The sequence below is a fragment of the Carcharodon carcharias genome, chromosome 1, assembly GCF_017639515.1.
Source record: "Carcharodon carcharias isolate sCarCar2 chromosome 1, sCarCar2.pri, whole genome shotgun sequence".
Taxonomy (NCBI): Eukaryota; Metazoa; Chordata; class Chondrichthyes; order Lamniformes; family Lamnidae; genus Carcharodon; species Carcharodon carcharias.
The window spans coordinates 243,353,904-243,380,318 of record NC_054467.1 but is presented as its reverse complement, the minus strand read 5'-3'; the positions used below and the strand labels follow the sequence as shown (position 1 = coordinate 243,380,318).

Genomic DNA, 26,415 nt, shown 5'->3' with positions numbered 1-26,415 from the left:
GAGAAGAATGAGAGGTTATTGAAACTTAGAAGATCCTAAGGGGGCTTGACAGAGTGGACACTGAATGGATCTTTCCCCTTGAGGGAGAGACTAGAACAAGGTTTTAAAATAAGGAGCCTCCCATTTAAGAGGAGAATTTTTTTCCCTCAAAGGTTGTGAATCTTTCCCAGGGAGTGGTAGAGGCAGGGTCACTGAATATTTTTAAGGCAGAGGTAAATAGGTTCTCATTTTACAAGGGAATCAAAGGATATGGGGGTAGGCAGAGTAGTAATATTGAAACCACAATCAGACCAACCATGATATTATTGAATGGCAGAGCAGGCTCAAGGGCCCAAACAACCTACTCCTGCTCCTAATTTGTACGTTCATATACTCTACTTTTTTTTCATCTTTCATGGGATGTGAGCCTCACTGGCAATGCCAGCATTTGTTTCCCTTGAACTGAGTAGCTTGCTAGGCCACTTCAGAGGACAGCCAAGAGTCAACCAGACTCTGGGAGGCCAGATTGGGTAAGGATGCCAGATTTACTTACACCCAATGGGTTTTTACAACAATCAAAGATAGTTTCATGGTCACCATGCCAAATTTTATTGATTGAATTTAAATTCCACCAGCTACTATGGTGAGATTTGAACCCATGGGTCCCCAGAGCATTAGCCTTGGCCTTAGTGACATTACCACTAGACCAGCATCTCCATTGTTGTACAGTGCAACACAAGAATTTATGTTAGGGCGTTTGTGGATGTGTTTAAAGAACAGAGGACTCTTTGAAGAAGATTGTTTGTCCCGGGAGACGAAGTGCCTCAACTGGGAATTGTATGGGGTCATGTGGTCACCCTATGCCAGGAATAAGCATAACCAGAGATGGGCAATCCTAACCCACCCACCCGCGCGTAATGCATTTTCTAAAAAATAATTTTTTTTAAAAAGTTGTTGTGTTTTGTTTAATTGCAATCTGATTACTTTTTTTTTTCAGCTGTATTGTCAAAAGGCCTCTTAAACATTCCAGATCGTAACGAGGGCTGTAGTAACCCTGACCCCCAGTTCATTTGGGTGGGTGGCATTTACAGCAACTTAAGATCAGAAGAAACAGGAGCAGGAGTCGACTTCATGGCCCACGGAGCCTGCTCCGCCATTCAACAGGGTCATGGCTGATCTTGGGTTTTCTTAACTCCATTTTCCTGCCTGCCTGCCCTCCCCATATCTCTTATTCCCTTAAGAGACCAAACATCTGTCTATCCCAGCCTTAAATGTATTCAATGATGAAGCATCATACACCAGTTTTAACCTGTTTTTTTTTTGTTTTCCCTTGCCTTTACAGATGCTGACAGACCTGCTGCACCATTTGTATCTGACCTTGGCAGGCTACTTGCTTTGTGCTGTTGATGACCCAGCACAGAACTACATCTCCCAGAACCGTCCCGTTCCTTTTTAGGCAACCGAGCTGACCGCCGGTTACAAAAGAAAAAAAAACACCTAAAGCTGTTCGGATGAAAAATCAAACCGGGGAGGTTCCTGTTGTCCGAGTGAAAAGGATAAGTTGTTGCCGGGTGTGACGACTGCGGAGGTTTGCCGGCGAGGTGTCCCGATTCAGGCGGGGGGGTTGGGGATAGCTGTCAAGGGGTCCTGGCGGGTTGTCATTGGGCGAGTGACCGCCGTGCGGGGAGGCCATGGCGCATCGCAGGCTCTTGGCGCGGCTCCTGGGTGAGTCTTTGCAGCAGCGTACGGCGGCCCGAAACCAGGTTCCCCGCGGCCGAGTGCTGTAGGTGCACGGCACCCTCCGCCCCCCCCGGCTCCGGTCGCCTTCCCGCCTGCGGCTTTTGCATTTGTCGGAGAAGCCTCAGTTTGTAGGCCGCAAAGTGACCTCTGACCCCCTAGGCTCAGACCCTCACCCAGAGAGAGAGAGAGAGAATTGGGCTAGTCTTGTACATTCAGTGTTTGATAGGGTGCAGAGTTAAATGCACACCTTTTCCCCCTCTTCGTTGCCTTTTGTCACTTATTCCATTAAGTTTTTGCATGTGTCTTTTATTTTGCTTTCAGGATTCTGACCTTTTTTAAAAATAAATTCTTATGTATTCCCTGAAATTTAGAAGATTAAGCGGTGATTTGAACCAAATTGTCAAGGCTTTTGAGTCTATTTGAGGAACTATTTCTGCTGGTCTGGGACTGGGTGGCTAAGTCTTAAAAATTAGAGCCAGCCCTTTCAGCAATAAAGGACTTGTATTTACGTGGTGATTTTCATGATCGTGGAGTCATAGAGTTTTACAGCGCGGAAAGAGGCCCTTTGGTCCATTGTGTTCACGCCGGTCATCAAGTCCCTCCCTACTCTAATCCTGTTTTCCAGCATTTGGCCTGCAGCCTTGTATGCTATCATCTGAAGTTTCAAAAGCGCTTTGCAGCCATTGATGTACTTTTGAACTGTAGTTACTGTTGTAGCATGGCAGCCAGTTTGCACACAACAAGCTGCTGCAAACATTAATGTGATAATGACCAGATAGTCTGTTTTTGTGATGTTGATTGAGGGATAAATATTGGCCAGGACACTGGGGAGAACTCCCTTGCTCTGCTTCAAATTAGTGCCATGGGATCTTTTATACCCATCTAAGCAGGTTTAATGTCTCGTCCAGAAGGTTGGTGGAAGTTTGGAGTTTTCTTGCACAAACTGCAATTGATGCTTGTTCAACTGTAAATTTTAAATCTGAGATAGATTTTTGTTAACCAATCATATCAATTAAGGGATATGGTGTAGGGGCAGGTATGGAATTTGGTGACAGGTCAGGCACAATCTCAATGAACAGGCTTGAGAAGCTAAATCAAAAACAGAATTACCTGGAAAAACTCAGCAGGTCTGGCAGCATCGGCGGAGAAGAAAAGAGTTGACGTTTCGAGTCCTCATGACCCTTCGACAGAACCATTGAGAAGTTAAATGGCTGACTCCATATGTATGTGTTTTTGGGGGTGAAGGGGTACTTGAATCTACTCCAGTGTACTCACCCTTTTGCATTTTTCCATTTGATTTCTGAACTAAATTATCTGCATGCATGCTGTAATATGGGTTATTGGTTAGGTAATCACCAATTATATAGCGGCAAATTCTTTTGTATACTATTTTGTTTGTGATGAATTTCTGTTATACTGGATTTACAAGCCAGATTTAGTCTGCTGCAAAGCTCTCTGCATATCTTATTTGCTCATTGCTTTTGCCCAATATTTCTTTTTCCTCCCAGTTTACTTTTATGTCCTTTTACCCTCCATTTCTTAAATTTTCCCCCTTTATGCACATTTCATCCATTTTATTTTCCTTTCCCCACCCAATGACTGACTCCCCCCTTGCTCACTATTCAGGTCTATTTTGTTTTTTTGGCCTTTTCCTTCCTTTGTTGATTTGAACTCCTCATATTGTGGATGTGAACCTGGCTGGTTTCAAGGTATAATTAGTACTGGTGCTACTGCCACTGAAACTTGCACTGTTTGACAGCTTCAGGTTGTGTGCACTGAGCCTGCTGTAAAGCTGAGGTCAGCTTTACAAGAATGGCAGGTTGGTCAAGGGATTTCTATACCTAGATGCTGAGTCTTGTCAGGGTAGTGTGCAAAACCTCCAGCCACCCTCTGGTATTTCATCGAAGTTGTGAGGCTGAATGATAAGAGGTAGAGTTTCCACTCGGCTTGCCTGAAACTGGCCAGACCAGTGTAAAAGATCGAGGCGTGTCCAGCGCAATTCGAGTTTCTGCAAACCTTAAGTTTATATTTTTTAAAAACATTGCACCGGAAGCAGCCCCTGCCCCCAAAACTGTTCACACACCAGAATGAATTAATGAGCATGATGAGTTTTTACTAATCGTGCCTATTTGCGGGCCTTCGAGGAGGGTTTTTAATTTAAACTTCTTTTAGGTGCAAAGGCACTTTGTGGACATCTTACTAAAATGACTTTAAATGTTAAACACAATATTGAATTTACTAAAACTGGTTATCGTACACCAACAAAGCTTGTAAACGGTTTAAAACACTTTTTGATTGCATTGTTATGTGAAAGGGTTTATGCTTGTGATTATACATTTCTGATTCTGTAAATGAGTTTGCAAACTTGAGCCCTGACTTCACTGTGGAAAGCCAGCACAATTTGTGCCTGGATTGCTGATAGTACACAAGATGGAAACTCTGTCTGTAAATGCTAGAAGGTTGTTCTGGTAGGACTGAGCTGGTGGGTAAGTGCATCACAACAAAGCCTGGTCATGCCCCCATACATGCACTTCCCAATGAGATTCATTGGGTAGTGATTAGGAGAGGAACGTTTTCCCTCTTAACCCCAAATCCAGCCTGCTTGAATATGAATTTGAATTGTATGGCTGGGTTCCACACCATGCAGTATCTTGGCGAATGAGCACATTAGAAAGGAAGGATTCCATTGATGACCTTTCACAATTTCAGGATGTTCAAAAGTGTTTTACAGCTTTTGAATTTTTAAAAAAAAAAAATTTTCTTTCCTGGGATCTGGATGTCACTGGCAAGGCCAGCATTTGTTGCCCATCCCTAATTGCCCTTGAATTGAGTGGCTTGATAGACCATTTCAGAGGGCAGTTAAGAGTCAACCACATTGCTAAGACTAAACCAGGTAAGGATGGCAGATTTCCTTCCCCAAAGGTTGGGTTTTTACAACAATTGATGGTAGTTTCATGGTCACCATCACTGAGATTTATTAATTGAATCATGTTGGGGTTTGAACCCATGTCCCCAAATCATTAGCCCGGGCCTCTGGATTACTAATTTAGTGATATTACCACAATGCCACTGTCTCCTCATAAATATAGTCACTTTGTAATGTAGGAAATATTGCAGCATTGGAAAGCTCCTTGATGAAGCTGAGGTGTTCTTGTGGACACACATTTCAGAAATGAAGCCAAGCAATTTGGAATTGAACTTTGTTTCAACTGTTCTCGCAACGTGTCAGTCTGGATATGTTGACTGAATATGCTGTGAGCTTCAATGTTTTACACTCTCCCATTTTTCTGTGTTTCTTCCCAACCTTAACTTGTTTCTTTGTATGCCTTTTTCGCTGATTAATTAAAAAAGAAGTTGGAAGCTGCTGATTCATCCCGAGAATTCCTAAGCTCAGAGTTTCTCAAACTTCTGTAGATTAACCTTTGGAGCTTTACTCTGTTTATCATCATCTTGTTATTTGCCTTAGATTGGTGGAATTGTTCATTTCTGAGCAGGCTCAGTTTTTTCTCTCTATCAGAATGTGTATAAAGCCTTCTGTTTGATATGTCGTTCTGTTGTAGACTTTCAGAGTCAGGTCTGCAAAATACTGCAGATATTGGAAATCTGAAAAAAACAAAACAATATTGGAAATACTCAGCAGATCAGGCATCATCTGCAGAGAGAGAAATAAAGTTAACATTTCAGCTCAAGATGACATTTTATCAGAATAGATGGAAGATCATTTCGATCTGAACTGTTAACTCTGTTTCTCTGCACAGACATACTGAATATTTCCAGCATTCCTTTGTTATATAAGAGAAAAGCTCTGAATTTAGCCGGTGTCCTGAATCTCTATTCTAGTCTGATTACTTTTTTGCTTGGGATAAAGACATAAACACAACATAATTATAGATGCAGGAGGCTATTCATGACTATGTTGCAAACCCTCATTGCAACAACCAATTACTTCCAAACCTCTGCTGCTCTAAGTAGACATTGATTCCATGTTTGATCATTCTGTGTGAAACATTTCCTTGTTGGGTTCTAATTTTCCCTTTTGCTAATTTGTCCTGCCCTTATGATTTAGTTTGCAGTATTACACCAAAATGAATTTCCTTGTTCCTTAATTCAAAATGACGTGCATTAATATAGCACCTTTCATGACCACTGGACATCTCAAAGTGCTTTGCAACCAATGATGTATTTTTGAATTGTAGTCACTATTGCAATGTAAGAAACATGGCAGCCAATTTGCACACTGCAAGCTGCCACAAACAGCAATATGATAATTACCAGATAATCTGTTTTTGTGATGTTGATTTACGAATAAGTATAGGCCAGGATACTGGGGAGAACTCCCCTGCTCTTCAATGAAATAGTGTCATGGGTGTTTAATAGGTGGATATCCATTTACCGAATCAGGCAGCTGAAGACGTTCAGTGAATCAGAACTGTTTTATTGTTAAACAATAGTTCAGTACAAATAACAAATAACTCTTTCTTTTTGGATCCCCTCCATGTCCAAAAACTTAGCTCTTAAGCACAGGCTTCAATGAGCATCGCCTGCTCTCAATTCACTCTGACGCTTGCCCTGGTTTACTCTTAAAGGGACCTGCATTTTTAACATTACCAATGAGATCAAGTCCGCCTGAGAGGGCTTAACGCTTCATCTGAAAGATGGCACCTCCAACTATGTAGCATTGCCTCAGTACTTCAGTGTGGGACTTGACTCCACAGCCTTTGATTCAGAGGGAAGGGTGACACCAACCCACCCATGGCTCTGACCTTTCATTTGCTACTTTGCATACTTCTTTCTGTAAGATAAACTTTCCAAAGCCTCTTTCCAATCTTGTCTTTGTAATTTGGACCTCTATCCTGGTGTCACTTATCTGCACTGCCTCCAGTTGTTTTGATCACAATAGAATGAACTTCTTGACCTATTAGAGCTGCAGATTGACTGGGGTAACTGGAAAATGGTCCCTGTGACAGTTACTGTTTTGAGGCTTGTGTGTGATATTTGCTGAAATTCCTTCTGTCAACTTCTTACTGATATACCAGGCATCCTGTTTTGCACTTCGAAAATTATTGACACAATGAGTATCAGCCCCTTCATGTGACTTAATTGTAAACTGTAGCTGGACGTACCAAACAGTTAAATGAGTACAAAACAAATGTTTTAGGAGTTCAGATGTAGGATTCTGAAGTTAGATTAATAGCTATGCCATGCTTTTAAAAACTGTTCAGTTGAGAACGCTGGAAGTTTAAAATAGCCATTTTGAATTCGTGCATTATTAAGCTGTTTTGATGTATATTTATCTCTGGCCTCTGAACCAACTTGCAACCTTTTTCTATGTTAAACGGCAGATATAAATGCAAGTTGTTATATGAGGGTCTTCTACATTTGTCATGCTGTTTGTCCCTATCGGATGGATTACCAGGATGCTGCCTGGTCTGGAGGTTATTAGCTATGAGGAGAGGTTGGAGAAACTGGGATTGTTCTCACTAGAGCGACGGAAATTGAGGGGCGACTTGATAGAAGTTTACAAAATTTATGAGTGGCATGGACTGAGTAGTTAGTCAGAAGCTTTTTCGCAGGGTGGAAGAGTCAATTACTAGGGACATAGATTTAAGGTGAGAGGAGAAAACTATAAAGGTGATGTGCGGGGCAAGTTTTTTTCGCAGAGGGTAGTGAGTGTCTGGAATTCGCTGCCAGAGGAGGTGGTGGAAGCAGGTACGATAGTGGTGTTTAAGAGGCAGCTTGACAAACATATGAATAGGATGGGAATAGAGGGATACGGACCCCGGAAGTGCAAAATGTTTTAGTTGACGGGCCATATGATCGGCGCAGGCTTGGAGGGCCGAAGGGCCTGTTCCTGTGCTGTACTTTTCTTTGTTCTTTGAGTAGCAATTTCCTCCAACTAAAAAGTGGGAAGATCAAAGCCATTGTTTTTGGTGATGTTCCCTCTATTTTTTCTTTATTATATACTACTTGTTTGTTGCATTAAGCAGTCCCTTTAAATAAACTGTTTGTGCAAATGTTAAAGAGAACTTTTTCCTTAATTTATTCCTGGGATGTGAGTGTTACTGGTAATGCCAGCATTTATTGCCCATCCCTAGTTGCCCTTCAGAAGGTGGTGGTGAGCTGCCTTCTTCAACCGCTGCGTTCCATGTGGTGTAGGTACACCCACAGTGCTGTTAGGAAGGGAGTTCCAGGATTTTGACCCAGCGACAGTGAAGGAAAGGCGATACATTTCCAAGTCAGGATGGTGAGTGTCTTGGAGGGGAACTTCCAGGTGGTGGTGTTCCCACCTATCTGCTGCCCTTGTTCTTCTAGACGGTAGTGGTCATGGGTTTGGAAGGTGCAGTTGAAAGAGCCTTGGTAAGTTGCCATCGTGCCTCTTTTATAGTGTGCGCTGCTGGTGGAGGGGGTGGATGTTTAAGCTGGTTGTCTATGGTCTGTTTATTTCACTCAGCATTTTGTGGATTGCTGTGCGGCCACCCATCTTGGACGGAACATTAGTCTTCTGTTCCTGACACAAACTTTGTTTCATCACCACCAATTCCCTGGGTGGTCACTGTTTAATACTGAACTAGGCTATTCGTAACCGCCATATCCTAATTAAACTAGTGTTGAGCTTCTGTTCCACTATCCTTTCCGATACCAAGGCTGTGTAATTCCACTTCCATAACATGGCTTGTCTCCAGTTCTTTTTTTATTCATTCATGGGATGTGGGCTGCGCTGGCTGGGCCAGCATTTATTGCCCATCCCCAGTTGCCCTTCAGGAGGTGGTGGTGAGCTGCCTTCTGGAACTGCTGCAGTCCATGTAGTATATGTACACCCACAATGTTGTTAGGGAGTTCCAGGATTTTGAACCAGCGACAGTGAAGGAACGGCAAAATATTTCCAAGTCAGGATGGTGAGTGACTTGGAGGGAAATTTCCAGATGGTGGTGTTCCCATGTATTTGCTGCCCTTGACCTTTGAGATGGTAGTGGTCGTAGGTTTGCAAGGTGCTGTCAAAGGAGCCTTGGTGAATTCCGGCAATGCGTCTTGTAGTTGGTACACACTGCTGCTACTGTGCGTCAGTGCCGGAGGGAGTGAATGTTTGTGGATGTGGTGGCAATCAAGTGGGCTGCTTTGTCCTAGATGGTGTCAAGCTTCTTGAGTGTTGCGGGAGCCGCACTCCTCTAGGTAAGTGGGGAGTATTCCATCACACTCCTGACTTGTACCTTGTAGATGGTGGACAGGCTTTGCGGAGTCCGGAGGTGAGTTACTCGTCACACTATTCCTAGCCTCTGACCTGCTCTTGTAGACACAGTATTCATATGGCTATTCCAGTTCAGTTTCTGGTCAATGATAGCCCCCAGGATATTGAAAATGGGGGATTCAATGATGGCAATGCCATTTGTTTTGTTTGTTTTTGTTTTTCTGCAGTTTTACTGCAAGTGAGGCAGGTAGAAGGATCCTGTGTTCAGGAACAGAGGAGGCTCAGCTCTTGACCTTGTCCAACAGGTACGAGGTACTTGCTCCCTGTGTGGATGAGGAACAGGGCTGTAGGGAGGATGAGCCAGCTGACCACGGCACCGTGGCACAGGAGGCCATTCAAGAGGGGGGAGCAAAAAGACAAGTGGTAGTTGTAGGGGATTCTATAATTAGGGGAATTGACAGCATCTTTTGTAAGCAGGATGGAGAATCCCGCACAGTATGTTGCCTGCCCGGTGCCAGGGTGAGGGACTTCTCTGACCGGCTTGAAAGTATATTGGAGAGGGAGGGGGAGGATCCAGTTGTTGTGGTCCATTTCGGGACAAGTAACATAGTTAAGACTAGGAAAGAGGAATTGTTTGGGGATTATCAAGAACTAGGAACTAAATTAAAGAACAGGTCCTCAAGGATTATAATCTCCGGATTACTACCCGAGCCACGTGCAAATTGGCAAAGGGATGCGAGAATAAGGGAAGTAAACATGTGGCTAAAGGAGTGGTGCGGCAAAGAGGGATTCCATTTCGTGGGGCACTGGCATCAGTATTGGAACAGGAGGGATCTGTACTGTTGGGACGGTCTCCACCTGAACCGATCTGGGACCAATGTTCTAGCGAAAAGGGTAAATAGGGTGGTCAACAGGACTTTAAACTAGAAATTGGGGGGGAAGGGAAGGGTATAACTCCAAGAAGTATGACCTATGGGAAACAAAGCAGCAGGTTAGCGTGGGGGGTGGGAGGGGGTGGGGGGGGTGGTGGGGTTGCGGTGGATTCAACTTCATGGACAGAGTGTTTGGAAAGAGTTGGGATCTAACTTCAAGCACATCAGATAAAGGGATGACAATGAGAAAGGGGATGGGAAATACAGGACTGAAGGTGTTGTATCTGAATGCACTCAGTATACGAAATAAGGTAAATGAGCTTGTGGCGCAGATTGAAATTGGCAGGTATGATGTGGTGGGCATGACGGAGACATGGCTGCAAGGGGATCAGGACTAGGAGCTAAATATCCAAGGATATACATCCAATCGAAAAGATAGGCAGGTTGGCAGAGGGGGTGGGGTTGCTTTGTTAGTAAGAAATGAAATTAAATCGATAGCAAGAAATGATGTAGAATCTGAGTAAGTAGAGTTGAGGAACCACAAAGGTAAAAAAACCATAATGGGAGTTATGTACAGGCCTCCGAACAGTGGTCAGGATGTGGGGCACAAGGTACGCCAGGAGATAGAAAAGGTGTGTAAGAAAGGGAAGGTTATGTGATCATGGGGGATTTCAATATGGCTGGGAAAATCAGGTTGGTAGTGGATCCCAAGAAAAGGAATTTGTGGAATGTCTATGAGATGGCTTTTTGGAGCAGCTTGGGTGGAGCCCACTAGGGAACAGGCAATTCTAGATTTAGTGATGTGTAATGAGGCAGATTTAATAAGGGAGCTTAGGTGAAGGAACCTTTAGGAGGAAGAGACCATAATATGATAGAATTTACCCTGCAATTTGAGAGGAAAAATCTGGAATCAGATGTAATGGCATTAGGGTTGAATAAAGGCAACTAGAGGCATGAGGGAGGAGCTGGCCAGAATTGAGTGGGAGACGAGCCTAACAGGAAAGACAGTGGAACAGCAATGGCAGGAGTTTCTGGTAGTAATTTGGGAGACCCAGTAAAAATTCAGCCCAAGGAAGAAGAAGCGTACTAAAGGGAGGACGAGGCAACCATGGCTGACAAGGGAAGTCAGGGACAGCATAAAAGCTAAAGAGAAAGCATACAATGCGGCAAAGAGCAGTGGGAAACCAAGGGATTGGGAAGCCTACAAAGATCAGCAGAGGACAACTAAAAAAGAAATGAGGGAGAAGATTAAATATTAGGGTAAACTAGCTAGTAATATAAAAGAAGATTGCAAGAGTTTTTTTTAGGTATATAAAGGGTAAGAGAGAAGCAAAAGTGGACATTGGGCCGCTGGAAAATGACGCTGGAGAAGTAGAAAGAAATGGCAGAGGAACTGAATAGATACTTTGTGTCAGTCTTCACGGTGGAAGACACGAGTAACATCCCCAAAGTTCAAGAGAGTCGGGGGGCAAAGGTGAGTATGGTGGCCATTACCAAGGAGAAATTGCTAGGAAAACTGCAAAGTCTGAAGGTGGATAAATAACCTGGACCAGATGGGATTACACCCCAGAGTTCTGAAGGAGACAGCTGAAGAGATAGTGGAGGCATTAGTGATGATTTTTCAGGAATCACTGGAGTCAGGGAAGGTATCAGAGGACTGGAAAATCGCCATTGTAACCCGCAGGTTTAAGAAGGGAGTGAGGCAAAAGACAGGAAATTACAGGCCGATTAGCCTGACCTCGGTCGTTGGTAAGATTTTAGAGTCCGTTATTAAGGATGAGATTTCAAAATACATGGAAGTGCTTGGTAAAATAGGGCAAAGTCAGCATGATTTCATCAAGGGGAGGTCATGCCTGACAAATCTGTTAGAATTCTTTGAGGAGGTAACGAGTAGGTTAGACAAAGGAGAGCCAATGGATGTTATCTACTTGGACTTCCAGAAGGCCTTTGACAAGGTGCCGCACAGGAGGCTGCTCAACAAGATAAGAGCCCATGGTGTTAGAGGCAAGGTACTAGCATGGGTAGAAGATTGGCTATCTGGCAGGAGGCAGAGAGTGGGGATAAGGGGGTCCTTCTCAGGATGGCGGCCGGTGACTAGTGGAGTTCCGCAGGGGTCAGTGTTGGGACCACAACTTTTCACTTTATACATTAATGATCTAGATGAAGGAACTGAGGGCATCCTGGCTAAGTTTGCAGATGATACAAAGATATGTGGAGGGACAGGTAGTATCAAGGAGGTGGTGAGGCTGCAGACGGATTTAGACAGGTTAGGAGAATGGGCAAAGAAGTGGCAGATGGAATACAACATGGAGAAATGTGAGGTCATGCACTTTGGGAGGAAGAATAGAGGCATAGACTATTTTCTAAATGGGGAGAGAATTCAGAAATCTGGAGTGCAAAGGGACTTGGGAGTCCTAGTCCAGGATTCTCTTAAGGTTAACTTGCAGGTTGAGTTGGTAGTTAGGAAGGCAAATGCAATGTTGGCATTTATTTCGAGAAGACTAGAATATAAAAGCAGGGATGTGCTGCTGAGGCTTTATAAGGCTCTGGTCAGACCACATTTAGAATATTGTGAGCAATTTTGGGCCCCGTATCTCAGGAAGGATGTGCTGGCCCTGGAGAGGGTCCAGAGGAAGTTCACGAGAATGATCCCAGGAATGAAAGGCCTAACATATGAGGAACGTTTGAGGACTCTGGGTCTATACTCGATGGAGTTTAGAAGGATGATGGGGGATTTGATTGAAACTTACAGAATACTGGAAGGCCTGGATAGAGTGGACATGGGGAAGATGTTTCCATTAGTAGGAGAGACTAGGACCCAAGGGCACAGCCTCAGAGTAAAGGGAAGACCTTTTAGAACAGAGATGAGGAGAAACTTCTTTAGCCAGAGAGTGGTGAATCTATGGAATTCATTGCCACAGAAGGCTGTGGAGGCCTGGTCATTGAGTGTATTTAAGATCGAGATAGATAGGTTCTTGATTGGTAAGGGGATTAAAGGTTATGGGCAGAAGGCGGGAGAATGGGGTTGAGAAACTTATCAGCCATGATTGAATAGTGGAGCTGACTTGATAGGCTGAATGGCCTAATTTCTGCTCCAATGACTTATGGTCTTATTGAATATCAAGGAGCGATGGTTGGATTCTCTCTTGATGGAGATGGTCATTGCCAGGACTTTGTGGCACGAATGTTACTTGCCACTTGTCAGCCCAAGCCTGAATATTGTCCAGGTCTAGCTACATTTGGACATGGACTTCTTCAGTATCTGAGGAGTCGCGAATGGTGCTGAACATTGTGCTGTCATCAGTGAACATCCCCGCTTTTGACCTTATGATGGAAGGAAGGTCATCGATGAAGCAGCTGAAGATGGTTGGGCTGAGGACACTGCCCTGAAGAACTCCTGCGTTGATGTCCTGGAGCTGCAATGACTGACCTGCAACAACCACAACTATCTTCCATTGTGCTAGGTATAACTCCCGTCAATGGAGAGTTTTTCCCCCGATTCCAATTGCTCTGGTTTTGCTAGGGCTCCTTGATGCCACACTCGGTCAAATGCTGCCTTGATGTCAAGGGCAGTCACTCTCACCTCACCTTGGAGTTCAGCTCTTTTGCCATGTTTGAACTAATGAGGTCAGGAGCCGAGTGGCCCTGGCTGAACCCAAACTGGGCGTCAGTGAGTAGGTTATTGCTAAGAAGGTGTAGCTTGATAGCACTGTTGATGATCACTTCCATTATTTTACTGATGATGGAGAGTAGACTGATGAAGTGGTAATTGGCTGGGATAGATTTGTCTTTTTTTTTACAGGACATACCTGGGCAATTTTCCATCTAGCTGGGTAGATGCCAGTGTTGTCGCTGTACTGGAACTGCTTGGCTATGGGCGCAGCAAGTTCAGGAGCACAAGGCTTCAGTACTTGCCGGAATATCATCAGGGCCTTAGCCTTTGCAGTATCCAGTGCCTTCAGCCGTTTCTTGATATCACATGGAGTGAATTGAATTGGCTGAAGACAGACATCTGTGATGCTGAGGACCTCTGGAGGAGGCCAAGATGGATCATCCACTTTGTATTTCTCAAGCGTCTGGGAATTTCCTTCCGTGGCTCTAAACATCCTCCAACCCTACAGGTCTGAAAACAAGGTGCTCCTCCAATCCTGGCCTTGTGCTTCCCTGATTTTCTTCGCTGCAGCATTGGTGACTCTGCCTTTGCTGTTTATGTGCTGAGCTGAGGAATTGTATCTCTAAACCATACCCCCCCACCCCCTCTTGCTGTTTAAAACCTTCCTCTTTGACCAAGGTTTTGTCATCTGCTCAAATATCTCACTGTGATTTAATATCACATAATGTTCCTTTGACATACATTGGAACACTAGGTGAAGGGTGATATTAAATGCAAGTTGTTGTTATAAATGTAAAGTAAGTACAGATGAAGCCGTTCAACCCATTCTTCCGGTGTGACCTGGTGTCATAGTTGGTGTCTTTTAGGCGGTAGAGGTCGCAGGTTTGGATGGTGCTGCTGAAGGAGCCTTGGTGAGTTGCTGCATTATCATCCCCACTATCAACATCCTGGGGGTTACTGTTGACCAGAAACTGAACTGGACTAGCCATATAAAAACTGTGGCTACAAGAGCAGGTCAGAGGCTGGGAATCCTGCTGCGAGTAACTCACTTCCTGACTTTCCAAAGCCTGTCCACCCATCTACAAGGCTCAAGTCAGGAATGTAATGGAATACTTTCCACTTATCTGGATGAGTGCAACTTCAACAACACTCAAAAAAACTCAACACCTTCCAGGCTTGCTTGATTGGAACCCCATCCACCACCTTCAACATTCACTCCCTCCACTGCCTGGTGCACAATGGCAGCATGTGTACCTTATGGATTATCATGGGCCGTTGGTTGGATTGTCTCTTGTTGGACATGGTCAGTTCATGTTTTGAGGCTTGATCCTGGTCATTGGCAGCTTATCTAACCATTTAGGAGCATAAAAATTGAGTGTGATCATGAGCTTGTTTCCCATCCACACAAACATGCATCCATCCTGTGGAAAGTAATTAGATGTAGCTCATTGTGACCTAACTGCTTATCTATCTACAAGCTCTGTAGCTCAGCCGTGCTGTAACTCCAGTTAGATTCAGCTAACTTATTACAGATTGTGAATTGAACTTGAGACCCTGATGTGTAGTCCAGTAGCACACCAAGAAGTATTATATCGACAAAGCTATCGCCACATGGTCAGGTGGTGCCCTTTTAATTAAGTCTGCATGAATCCTATTGAATAATCCATGATAACGTTATACATAATATATATATTCTGACCAAAAGGAAACCAGTTCACATTTGTACCAATTGTTTTCTTGTCTCCTTCACTGATTTGACCCAGTTCTCTCCTATCCTGAAGGTGTTGGCTCCTTGCTGGAGTCTTTCTCAAGCATTGACCACATTGACAGACTGGTAGCAGACTCTTTGATTCGTGAAAATGTTGCAACCAGGCCCCCATGCTGTCCTTGCCTGAGATTCAATCTTAAACCTGGCTTAGCATTACAGACTGGGAACGCTGAACAACTTTTCCCTCCCTCACCCATGTGGTTGAGGTGAACTGTAGCAGTCCCACTGCAATGGGTGAGATCAGCAAGCATAGCACAGACTGACAATTGAAGCTGGGGCCTTTCTGATCTGAAGATCCCCACTATCCATTAGGAAAACTGTTTTACAGTTTGTATATGTTTTGTCCTCATTCTCATTCTCTCTGTCTCTTTTTCTCTCTCTCACACACTCATCATCTTCTCCAAGTCATTTCCTAGGTGATGAATATCTTCCTAAATTTCTGTTTCTGTGTGGGTGTTAATGCTTTGACTCCTTCTTCAATACCTTTTGTATATTCAGTGTTTTGAGAACTGTTCTGATCCAGTTTATAGTAATAGTTTGACCTTACTATTTGACCCTCCCTTCTGATACCTGTTGTCGTCAACAGCGCCAGCACATTTTGTTTCTTGTGTACAATATTTGAAAATTGTTTTTCTTTTGTTGGACAGAATAGTTCTGCTTAGCCAACACCAGCTGCTAACTGCATTGGGAAAAATCATTAACGCCTTTTGACATTAGAGAATATTTCAGTGCAGGTGAAATGCTACAAAATGGATTGCTGCTGCAAACCAGTTATTGAAGATAAATTGTAATCTTGTACTTGCACCTTCAATATGAAAACCAATACTACTTCCATAACCTATGTTGATCCCTGACCTTGCTCAGTAAACAGAAATTAAATGAGATTTAGGTTCAAGAGACAGTCACTGGCACTTTATTACTTCAGGAATTTTTAAATTTGGTATTTCATGTTGGCATATATTGCTGTATTAACCTGTACACTACTTGAGATTTCTTGCATCTTGGATAATAATGAAAGTTCTGTTACTTCATCGAGTATTATCAGGCTTACCTTAAAGCAAAATCTCCAGTGTCAATACACTTCAATATTGGACCTGGGCTTAAGAAAAGGGGGGAATCCGAGAAACGTAGAGCACAGCAGGAGATCATTCGGTCCATTGTGTTTGTATTGACTCTTTAGTGGAGCCATCCAATTAATCCTACTCCCCTGCTCTTTCCCCATAGTTCTGTAAAAAAAAAAAATTCCGCTTCAAGTTTTTATCCTATTCCCTTTTGAATGTTTTCGCCACCTTATCAGGCAGTGCATCCTAGATACTAACCTGCTGTTTCCTTTGCCAAATCTGTGACCTTTGATTACCAATCCTTCTGCCATTGGGAATAGTTTTTCTTTATTTACTCCTTCAAAACCACTCATGATTTTGAATGTCTTGATCAAACCCCTTGATGTTTTCTGCTCTGTGGAGAACAACCCTAGCTTCTCCAGTCTCTCCATGTAACTGATGCCTGACTTTCCTCATACCAGTCTAGTAAATCTCTTCCATACAGCCTTGTTACCCTTTCTAATGTGAGGTTCCCAGAATTGAATACACTGATCCAACTGGGCCCTACCCAGTGTTTTATAAGGTTTAGACGTAACCTTTTCGTATTTGTATTCCAAGCCTCTATTTACAAAGCCAAGGATCTTGCATGCTGTTTTAGCAGCCTTTCCAATTTACTCTGCCAACTTCAAAGATTTATGTACATATGTCCCCAGTTCTCTCCTGCACCCCATTCAACGTGGTACCTGAAGCTCTTTATTGTCTCTTAGTGTGACCTTTGGTTTCTGTGAATTTGATCTCAGGTGGTGGTTGCTGTCCTCTCTCCCTTACTGCCTTCTTTTTGGGCTCATAACTCAGTTCACATCCTGGAGGGAGAAGGTTAAATTAGAAACCAGTTAGTCTAACTCTTCGCCAAGTCACTGTAGCAAAACCCCTTGTAATTATTTTTAAATTAGTTAAATGTACTCTTAGTTATTTCTCCTGCAGTGGAAATAATCCACTTTCTCAAGTCTTTCCTCGTAACTTCAGTTTTGCATCCTTGCTAACAACCTAGCAAATCTACGGTGTACATCTACAAACACCATGATGTTAATGCCCAATTATTGGGGTGCTCAAAACTGCTGACTGTGTCCTCGCAACTGACATTTGAAGTTAAAAGTGGTCATCAATTTAGAATTGTTAGTGTGTGGAGAAAGGTTGAGAATTTTTTTTCAACAGGAGGCTTATTGGAGGCTGGAATGCTTTGCCATGTGGTATGGAAAAGGCAGAGACAATTGCATTTTTTAAGGGAAAGGCAGGTAAGTATTTGAAGGAGAAGGTGAAAGAGTAATACTGGCTTCCATCTGTTCTGTGAACATTATTATTGAAAAGAAAGTCAAAACCAAAATACTGCGGATGTTGGAAATCTAAAATAGAAACAGTAAATACTGGAAGTGCTCAGCAGATCTGGTAGAATTAGGAAGGGAAACAGTTAATATTTCAGGGCAATGACAAAGTCTTGCATTTATATAGATCCTTTTGTGATCTCAGGTATCCCAAAGCACTTCACAGCCAATGAAGTACTCTTGAAATGTAGTCATAGTTGTCATGTAGGAAATGCGGTGGCCAATTTGTACACAGCAAACAAACCCCACAAACAGCAATGTGATAATAGATAACTTTTTTAATTGATGTTGGTTCAGAGATAAATATTGTTCAGGACACTAGGGAGAACTGCCCAGCTGTTCTTCAGAGTCATGCCATGAGATCTTCTGCACCAACCTGTGAGGGAAGACGAGGCCTGAGTTTAACACCTCATCCGAAAGACAGCACTGCCAGACAGCGCAGCTCTCCCTTAATGCTGCATTTTGTCCATGTATTCCGCTTTTTTGCCCCTGTTTCTAGAATAAGACTTGAACCCACAACCTTCTTATTCTGAAGTGAGATTGCTATCAACTGAGCTCAGCTGATACAACCTGTTCCTGTCATTGTACAAAGTGGAATCACAATTCAGATATACTGGTGCACGGAACAAGCTGAATGTTAAATTACTGGACAGTTCTTTCTGTTACGAATACAGTACTCAAAACCTTGCCACTGTAGCAGGAGGCACTGAACAGCAGATTTTCATTTTGGGACCTGCCTAAATGTGTGAATGCGGCCACTCTAAGTCCTGGAGTCCCAATAAAGCTCTAATTCCTTTTTTAAATACTTTCAAGTTGATCCCCCACTACCACCATCAGTACAATCCCTGCATTGATCTGTACACTAAAAGGTGCCCCAGGTTTAAGAGGGCAAAATGAGAAGTTGTGAGTTGATCATAACATGCAAATTGCACATAACTACTGAAAATTATCTTTTTATTGAAATCATGCTAACAACACTGGCTGCATCTCCATTTTCTTTGGCTTCATCTTTGGTCACTTTGACTTAATCTCTGCATTTCCAACGAGAAAAATGCTGCACATGATAAGTATTAAACTAAAAATGCCGGAAATAAACCGGTTAGTCAGGTCTTCAGTGAGAGAGATAAACCAAGTTAATATCAGGTTAATGTGTACATCCTTCAGTGGGCCTGAGAATATAAAGATAAACAAGCATTTTAGTAAGGTTAGGAAAAATAGAGTTCGGTAATCCCCCACTCATTTTTCTCTCTTTGCCAACCTTATTAAAATACCCCCTTTTTTTCAGTTTTCAATTCAGTATCTGCATACTGTATATATCCACGCTGTCACTAAGAACACCTGTTTCCACCTCTGGAACATCGCTAGTCCCTGTCCTTGCTTCAGCTATTCTGCTGCTGAAGCCCTTATCCATGCCTTTGTTACCTCACAATTCAGATACTCTCCTGGCTGGCCTCTCACATTGTACCCTCGTAAACTTGAGGTCATCTGAAACTCTGCTGCCTCTGTCCGAACTCTCCTCAATCACCCCTGTGCTTGCTGAACTACACTGATTCCTGGTGAAACAACATGTTGGTTTTGAAATTCTCATCCTAGTTTTCAAATCCCTCCATGGCCCTTACCCTCCATATGTCTGTAATCTTCTCCAGCCCTGCAACTCTTCAAAATCTCTGTGCTCCTCTAATTTTAGCCTATTGAGGATCCCTGATTTTAATCGCTCCACTATTGGCGGTCATGCCATCAGCTGCCTGGACTGTAAGCTCTGGAATTCCCTCACTGCACCTATCCTCTTCTCATTCCTCCTTTATGATACTCCTTAAAACTTAACTCTGACAAAGCTTTGGACATCTGCCCTCATCTCATCTTATATGGCTTGGTGTCATATATTTTGTTTTATAATGCTGTTGTGAAGCACCTTGGGATGTTTTATTACATTAAAGTTGCTATATAAATACAAGTTGTTATGGTAAATCCAAATTGTTGTTCAGTAAAAGCCCAAAATGTCACTCTCTCTTCCTTTCATAGGTGCTGTGTATTTCCAACATTTTAAGATTTTACTCGTGCATTTTCAGTGATTAATTCCAGCATGGGGGAGTGATTAATTTCAGGTACTCCTTGGGTCACCTCCTTGATTTCATTCTTTTTCTTCTTTTCATGGGATGTGGGGCCCTAATTGCCCTTGAGGAGGTGGTGGTGAACTGCCTTCCTGAACCACTGCAGCCCATATGGTGTAGGTACACCCACAGTGCTGTAACGGAGAGAGTTCCAGGATTTTGACCCAGCGACAGTGAAGGGTCAGCGATATGTTTCCCAGTCAGGATGGTGTGTGGCTTGGAGGGGTACTTCCAGGTGGTGGTGTTCCCATGTATCTGCTATCCTTGTCCTTCAAGGTGATAGAGGTTGCAGTCTTGGAGGGTGCTGTCAAAGGTGCCTTGTTGAGTTGCTGCAGTGCATCTTTTGGATGTTGCACACTGCTGCCACCATGCATTAGTAGTGGATGGAGTGAATGTTTAAGGTGGTAGATGGGGTGCCAATCAAGCGGGCTGGATGGTGTTGAGCTTCTTGAGTGCTGTTTGGTGCAAATGTTACTTGCCGCTTGTCAGCCTAAGCCTGAATATTGACCAGGCCTTGCTGTACATGGACAGTGGCTGCTTCAGTATCTGAGGAGTGCTGAACATTATGCAATTATCCACGAACATCCCCACTTCTGACCTTATGACGGAGGGAAGGTCATTGATGAAGTAGCTGAAGCTGGTTGGGCCGATAATACTCCAAGGAAATTCCTGCAGGATTTTCATGGAACTGAGATGATTGACCTCCAAAAACCACAACCATCTTCATTTGCGCTAGGTATGACTCCCACCAGTGGAGAGTTTCCCCCTGATTCCCATTGACTCCAGTTTTGCTATGGCTCCTTGATGCCACACTTTGTCAAATGCAGCCGTGATGTCAAAAGTAGTCACTCTCACCACACCTCGGGAGTTCAGCTCTTTTATCCATTTTTGAACCAAGGCTATAATGAGGTCAGGAGTTGAGTGACCCTGGCAGAACTCAAACTGGGTGTCAGTGAGCGGGTTATTGCTAAGCAAGTGCTGCTTGGTAGGACTGATGATCCCTTCCATTACTTTGCTGATGATGGAGAGTAGACTGATGAGGTAATTGGCTGAGTTGGATTTGTCCTGCTTCTTGTGTATAGACATACCTGGGCTATTTTCCATAAACACTTGTAGACGCCAGTGTTGTAGCTGTACTAGAATGGCTTGGCCAACGGTGCGGCAAGTTCTGGAGCACAAGTTTTCAGTACTATTACTGGAATATTGTCAGAGCCCATAGCTTTTGCAGTATCAGTAACAGCCTTCAGCCGTTTCTTGATATCACGTGGAGTGAATCGAATTGGCTGAAGACTGGCATCTGTGATGCTGGGGACCTCCGGAGGAGGCCGAGATGGATCATCCACTCTGCACTTCGGGCTGAAGATTGTAACAAATGCGCCTTGTCCTTTGCACTGATGTGCTGGGCTCCTCCATCATTAAGGATGGGGATATTTGTGGAGCTTCCTCCTCCAGTGAGTTGTTTAATTGTCCACCACCATTGTGGATGTGGCAGGACTGCAGAGCTTAGATTTGACCTGTTGGTTGTGGGATCACTTAGCTCTGTCCCTTGCTGCTTATGCTGTTTGGCACGCAAGTAGTCCTGTGTTATAGCTTCACCAGATTGGCAACTCATTTTTAGGTATGGCTGGTGCTGCTTCTATGCCCTCCTGCACTCTTCATTGAACCAGGGTTGATCCACTGGCTTGATGGTAATGGTGGAGTGGGCGATATGCTGGGCTATGAGGTTACAGATTGTGTTCAAGTACAGTTCAGCTGCTGCTGCTGATGGCCCACAGCATCTCATGGATGCCCAGTCTTGAGTTATTAGATGTGTTTGAAATCTCTCGCATTTAGCACGGTGGTAATACCACACAACACGAGGAGGGTATCCTCAAAGTGAAGGCGGGACTTCTCCTCACCGATTGTGTGGCAGCCACTCCTCCTGATACCATGGTGGTCACTCCTACCGATATCATGGATAGATGCATCTGCGGCAGGCAGGTTGGTGAGGATGAGGTCAAGTATGTTTTTCCCTCTTGTTGGTTCCCTTACCACCTGCCGTAGAGCCAGCCTCACAGCTATGCCATTTAGAGCTCAGTCAGCAGTGGTGCTACCGAGCCAGTCTTGGTGATGGACATTGAAGTCCCCTAACCAGAGTACATTCTGCAACCTTGCCATCCTCACCGCTTCCTCCAAGTGGTGTTCAAAATGGAGGAGCACTGATTCATCAGCTGAGGGAGGGCGGTATGTGATAATCAGCAGGAGGTTTCCTTGGCCATGTTTGACCTGATGCCATGACACTCCATGGGGTCCAATCGATGTTGAAGATAACTCCCTCCCAACTGTATGCCATTGTGCTGCTACCTCTGCTAGGCGTGTTCTGCCGGTGGGACAGGACATACCCAAGGATGGTGATGGTGGAGTCTGGGACATTATCTGTAAGATATGATTCCATGAGGATGACTATGTCAGACTAGTCTGAGACAGCTCTCCCAATTTTGGCAGTAGCTCCCAGATGGAGGGTATCCTCAATGTGAGGATAGTCAGGAGGACTTTGCAGGGTTGACAGATTGCTGTTGTCGTTTCTGGTGCCAGCAGGTCTGTCTAGTTTCATTCCTTTTTAGTGACTTTGTCGTGACCTCTTTACTGATGATGGAGAGTAGACTGATAGGACAGTAATTAGTCAGGTTGGATTTGCCCTACTGTTTGTGTAGAGGATATACCTGGACAATTTTCCACTTTGGCGGGTAGATGCCAGTGTTGTTGCTGTATTGGAACAGCTTGGTTAAGGGCGCAGCTAGTTCTGGAGCATAAGTTTTCAGTAGATTTTTTGGAATGTTGTCAGGGCCCATAGCCTTTGCAGTATCCAGTGCCTTCAGCACTGATTTTGTTGATTGTTGTGGCTTTGGAAGCACACCATATCTTCTGCCTGTGCTCCCTGGGTTTAATCAGGCTTGTTCCCTAGTTTCTGGCTTCTGCCAGCTCCACAATGTATTAACAAGTGAACCCACTTTCTATAAGCTTAAAGAACTCCTGCAGTACTTCCGTAGCTGTGCTGGTTCTAAATTACCCAGGTGATTGTGTGTGTGCGCGTGTGTGTGTGTGCGCGTGTGTGTGTGCGCGTGTGCGCGTGTGTGCGTGCGTGCGTGCGTGTTGCCTTCATCTGCCTCACTTTGATCTGACATCTCACCTGGCCTCCCTGCAGCCCCATGCTCACTCCATCACAGTGCAACGGCAGCAATGGCTGTAGACCGCAGTGTGTGGTGTTTGATGTGGGTGAATAGACAATTTTGAGTTAACCGTTTCTCACAGAGAGACTGTGGATGCAGATGGTATCAGCAGAGTACACAACATGTTTTCTAAAAAGAAGTGATTGAAAGATGTAAAAGAGAGAGTACAGTCATTTTCTTGAATTGTTAGACCGTCTTGGTGGACTGCAGTGGTCTTTACCAGTTTCTGTGCTCCTAATTGCTATCTAATTGGGTTATTCCATTTTATTGATAAAATATTTTCCCCTTTCTTCCTTGAGACTCTTGCTGGGACATGTTGCATGAGCATTGAGCAACTAATTAGCTTTTGTTGATCAGTTGTTCAATGGTGATTAATCGAGTCATCAAATATAACACGATAAGTCATTACACCATCAAGATTACGCATGTCACACTCCACATGAACCACCACCTAATCCTACTTTCCTGCACATCTCCAGAATCCTTCCATAGTCCTTTATTTTCAAACAATTATCTAGTTCTCTTTCAATGCAGCTTGAGTAGAGAAGTTCTTATTAGGTGTTTTTGTGACTGTCTTAAGTGTGTACATGCTCACTAACAAAGCAATCTTTCAGTACTTACCTCATCATCATCCCTTAATGATGTTGACAATCTCTTTAATCTTTTCTGCTCCTGTGAAACAGAAACCTAATTTAGGAAGTCTCCCTTCATAAATGTTAAGGTTATACTAGCAGCAACATCCTTGTGAATCTGGGCTGTACCTTTCCATTGCTTTCATACCCCTTTCCTCTAATAGAGTGCCCAAAACTGCACACAATGCTCTCAACTGGGCCGAGTGTCTTGCATAATTTCGGTATTGCGTGATAGCTTTAGTATTCTATAGATTGTTTTTGTATCTGTGCAAAGGTCTGTTTGCCTTTTGCGCAGTTTATCTACTTGTGCTGCCATATTTGGTGACCTGTGCTCTTCCAGAATGTTTAAAACCTTGACTCTAATTACGTATGCACTTTGCTGGTGGGATCATTTGTAAATTATAGCACTTCAGCTGCTGCTGTGCTAGACATGGGTTAATTTAGCTTAAACTGGGGAGCAATCTTGGCACTTGCCTGGCCAACGTGGATCAGTTGATGTGTGAGGCAGTGCATTTTCTGAACTATTGGGAATCTCTAGCACAGACTCTATTGAAGCTGGGATCTGCTGGTCTGTCTAACTGAAGTGCTACATTTCCTAACATGTTAACTTGTAAAGATTTTGAGTGTGTAACTGGTAAATGTATTTTAATGTAAATGAATCCATAACCTGATCGCGTTGGCTTGAAGCATCAGTGTTCGCATGATCACTTGGGAGCTATTTGTTGGTCAACCCCTGTGTAACCCTCCACAGACTTGACACTGTACCTCTGAGCCTCCATTCTCTTTATTCTTTAATGGGATGTGGGCGTCATTGGCAAGGCTGGCATTTGTTCATCCTTAATTGCCCGTGAACTGAGTGTCTTGCTAGGTCATTTCAGAGGGCGGTTAAGAGTTAACCACATTGCTATGGGTCTGGAGTCACATGTAGGTTTGACCAGGTAAGGAGGGCAGATTTCCTTCTCTAAAGGACCTTAGTGACCAGATTGGTCTTTATAACAATCAATGATAAGTGTATTGCTCATCGTTACTGAAACTAGCTTTCAATTGCAGATTTTTGTTATTAATTGATTTAAATTCCGCTGTCTGCCATGGAGATTGGAACCTGTGTCCCCAGAGCATTAACCTGGGCCTCAGGATTACCAGCCAGTGACATTACCACTATGCCACCAACTCCCCAGTAGTTCGCAGTCAGTCAAGCTGTATGGCATTTTTATGAGATTAGAATTCAGTTCTTTTTCCCTTGGTGTCCAGCAAAAGGAGTCCAGGAAACATTTTTACAATGCAGGATTAGGCCACCTTTTATGTAGAAAGTCAGTCTGTTACAGAGTCATTGCATAGAATATACAGCACAGAAACAGGTCATTCAGCCCAAATACTATGTGCTGATATTTATACCCTCCGCAGGTCTCCTCCCATTCCATCTACTTCCTGTTGGCCTTTTAGCATACCTTTCTATTCCCTTTTCCCTCATGTACTCAAGTTTCCTTTTGAAAGCACCTAAGCCATTTGCCTCAACAACTTCCTGTGGTAGCAAGTTCCATTTTCTGAATAAATACATTTCTCCTTATTTACACTTTGGATGAAAAAAAAGCTATTTTCCCCCTTTATCCCTAACCACCTTGTTGACAGCTGATTAAAGACAGGAATTCATTGTGTGGGGAATGGTAGGTGCAGATAATGAGCAGCATTTTGTGGTATTCCTAAGCTTAAAATCAATAATGAGTCCCTACATTGGAATAACTTCGAACAGTCAGAGTAGACTTACAGAGAAGGTAAATGGTGGAGATTCCTGTCAAGTAGTTTATTTAGACTTTCAAAACCTTGTATAAAGTTCTGCATAGAACACTTTTAATTAAAAAGAAAACCATGAAAATCAAGGGTAGAACTTGGCATTGGATAAAAGTCAGTTTAAAAATAGGGAACAATGTGTGCCAGTGAGAGATGTGAAGCACGGTCAGGGGGGATGTTGAGTGGATTTCTGCAGTTTTTAGTGTTTAAGCTTCTATTGTTTCTACACTATACAAATGACCTGTGTGCTGAAGCTAATAATAATAGGCTTATTAAAATTGCATCATTAAAATGGAAGAATAGTGGAGGTGGAGGCTGCAGTTAATAATTTGCAGAAGGATTTGTGCAACGGGGAGAGTAACAACAAGTGGAATTGAATACTGATGAAATGTACATAGTATAATTGTGAAGGAAAAATGTGCCTATGAATATGTAACAAATTGGATAGAGTTAGCCAGGCAGGATCTGAGGAAGGAAAGGTTCTGTGAATAATATTGTTGTTGATGTCTAGACAATTAAACAAAGCTAATTGAACAGTAGGTACAAGTCTGCTGAGGTTTTCTAACCCACTGGTCAGCCTATATTTGGGGGTCTATGACCACTTCTGGCTTCTGCTGCAGGGAGAGGGTGCAAAGAAGAGTAACAAGAATGATCCCCAAGAGGATGAAGTCTGAGGAAGGACTGAAGAAGCTTAAGCCTATGAGGAGGAGGTTAGGGAGGAGTGAGGGGTAGTATGGAAGAATACATTAAAGTACTTGGTGTTAATTTGTGTAGATAAAACGAACCTAGAATATCAGGTCATGTTAAGGCAGTAAGACCAGAGTCTTGCATTAATAAAGTTAATATTAAGGCCGATATTAGAAACATTTTCTTTACTCAAAAGGTCATCCAGGTTTAGAATAATGTACCAGGTGGGGTAGTAGTGACAGACATTAATGATCAAACAGTAAGGTTGTAAACTGAGAGTTGATTACCAGGAAGACATTGACTTCAGTAGATTCATTGACATTTTCTCAGCCATGCTACCCTTGGAATTGTGCCCCTTGACAGCAAGTGAGGGACACTGATCTAAAGTTACCATGTTATAAATTACAT

At 43.4% G+C, this 26,415-nt stretch overlaps 1 protein-coding gene across 3 annotated transcripts in view; it reads left to right on the top strand.

The window, feature by feature from the left end:
* Positions 1-1,582: 1,582 nt before the first annotated feature.
* suclg1 (succinate-CoA ligase GDP/ADP-forming subunit alph) overlaps positions 1,583-26,415 on the top strand; it is a 65,416-nt gene continuing 40,583 nt past the window's right edge. For 2 of the 3 annotated variants that reach the window (XM_041196206.1, XM_041196193.1), the window contains exon 1: positions 1,583-1,704. In XM_041196206.1, the coding sequence (XP_041052140.1) occupies positions 1,671-1,704 (34 nt within the window). In that variant the 5' untranslated portion in view covers positions 1,583-1,670. The remainder of the gene's footprint in view (positions 1,705-26,415) is intronic. The other variant, XM_041196199.1, reaches the window with a different exon arrangement.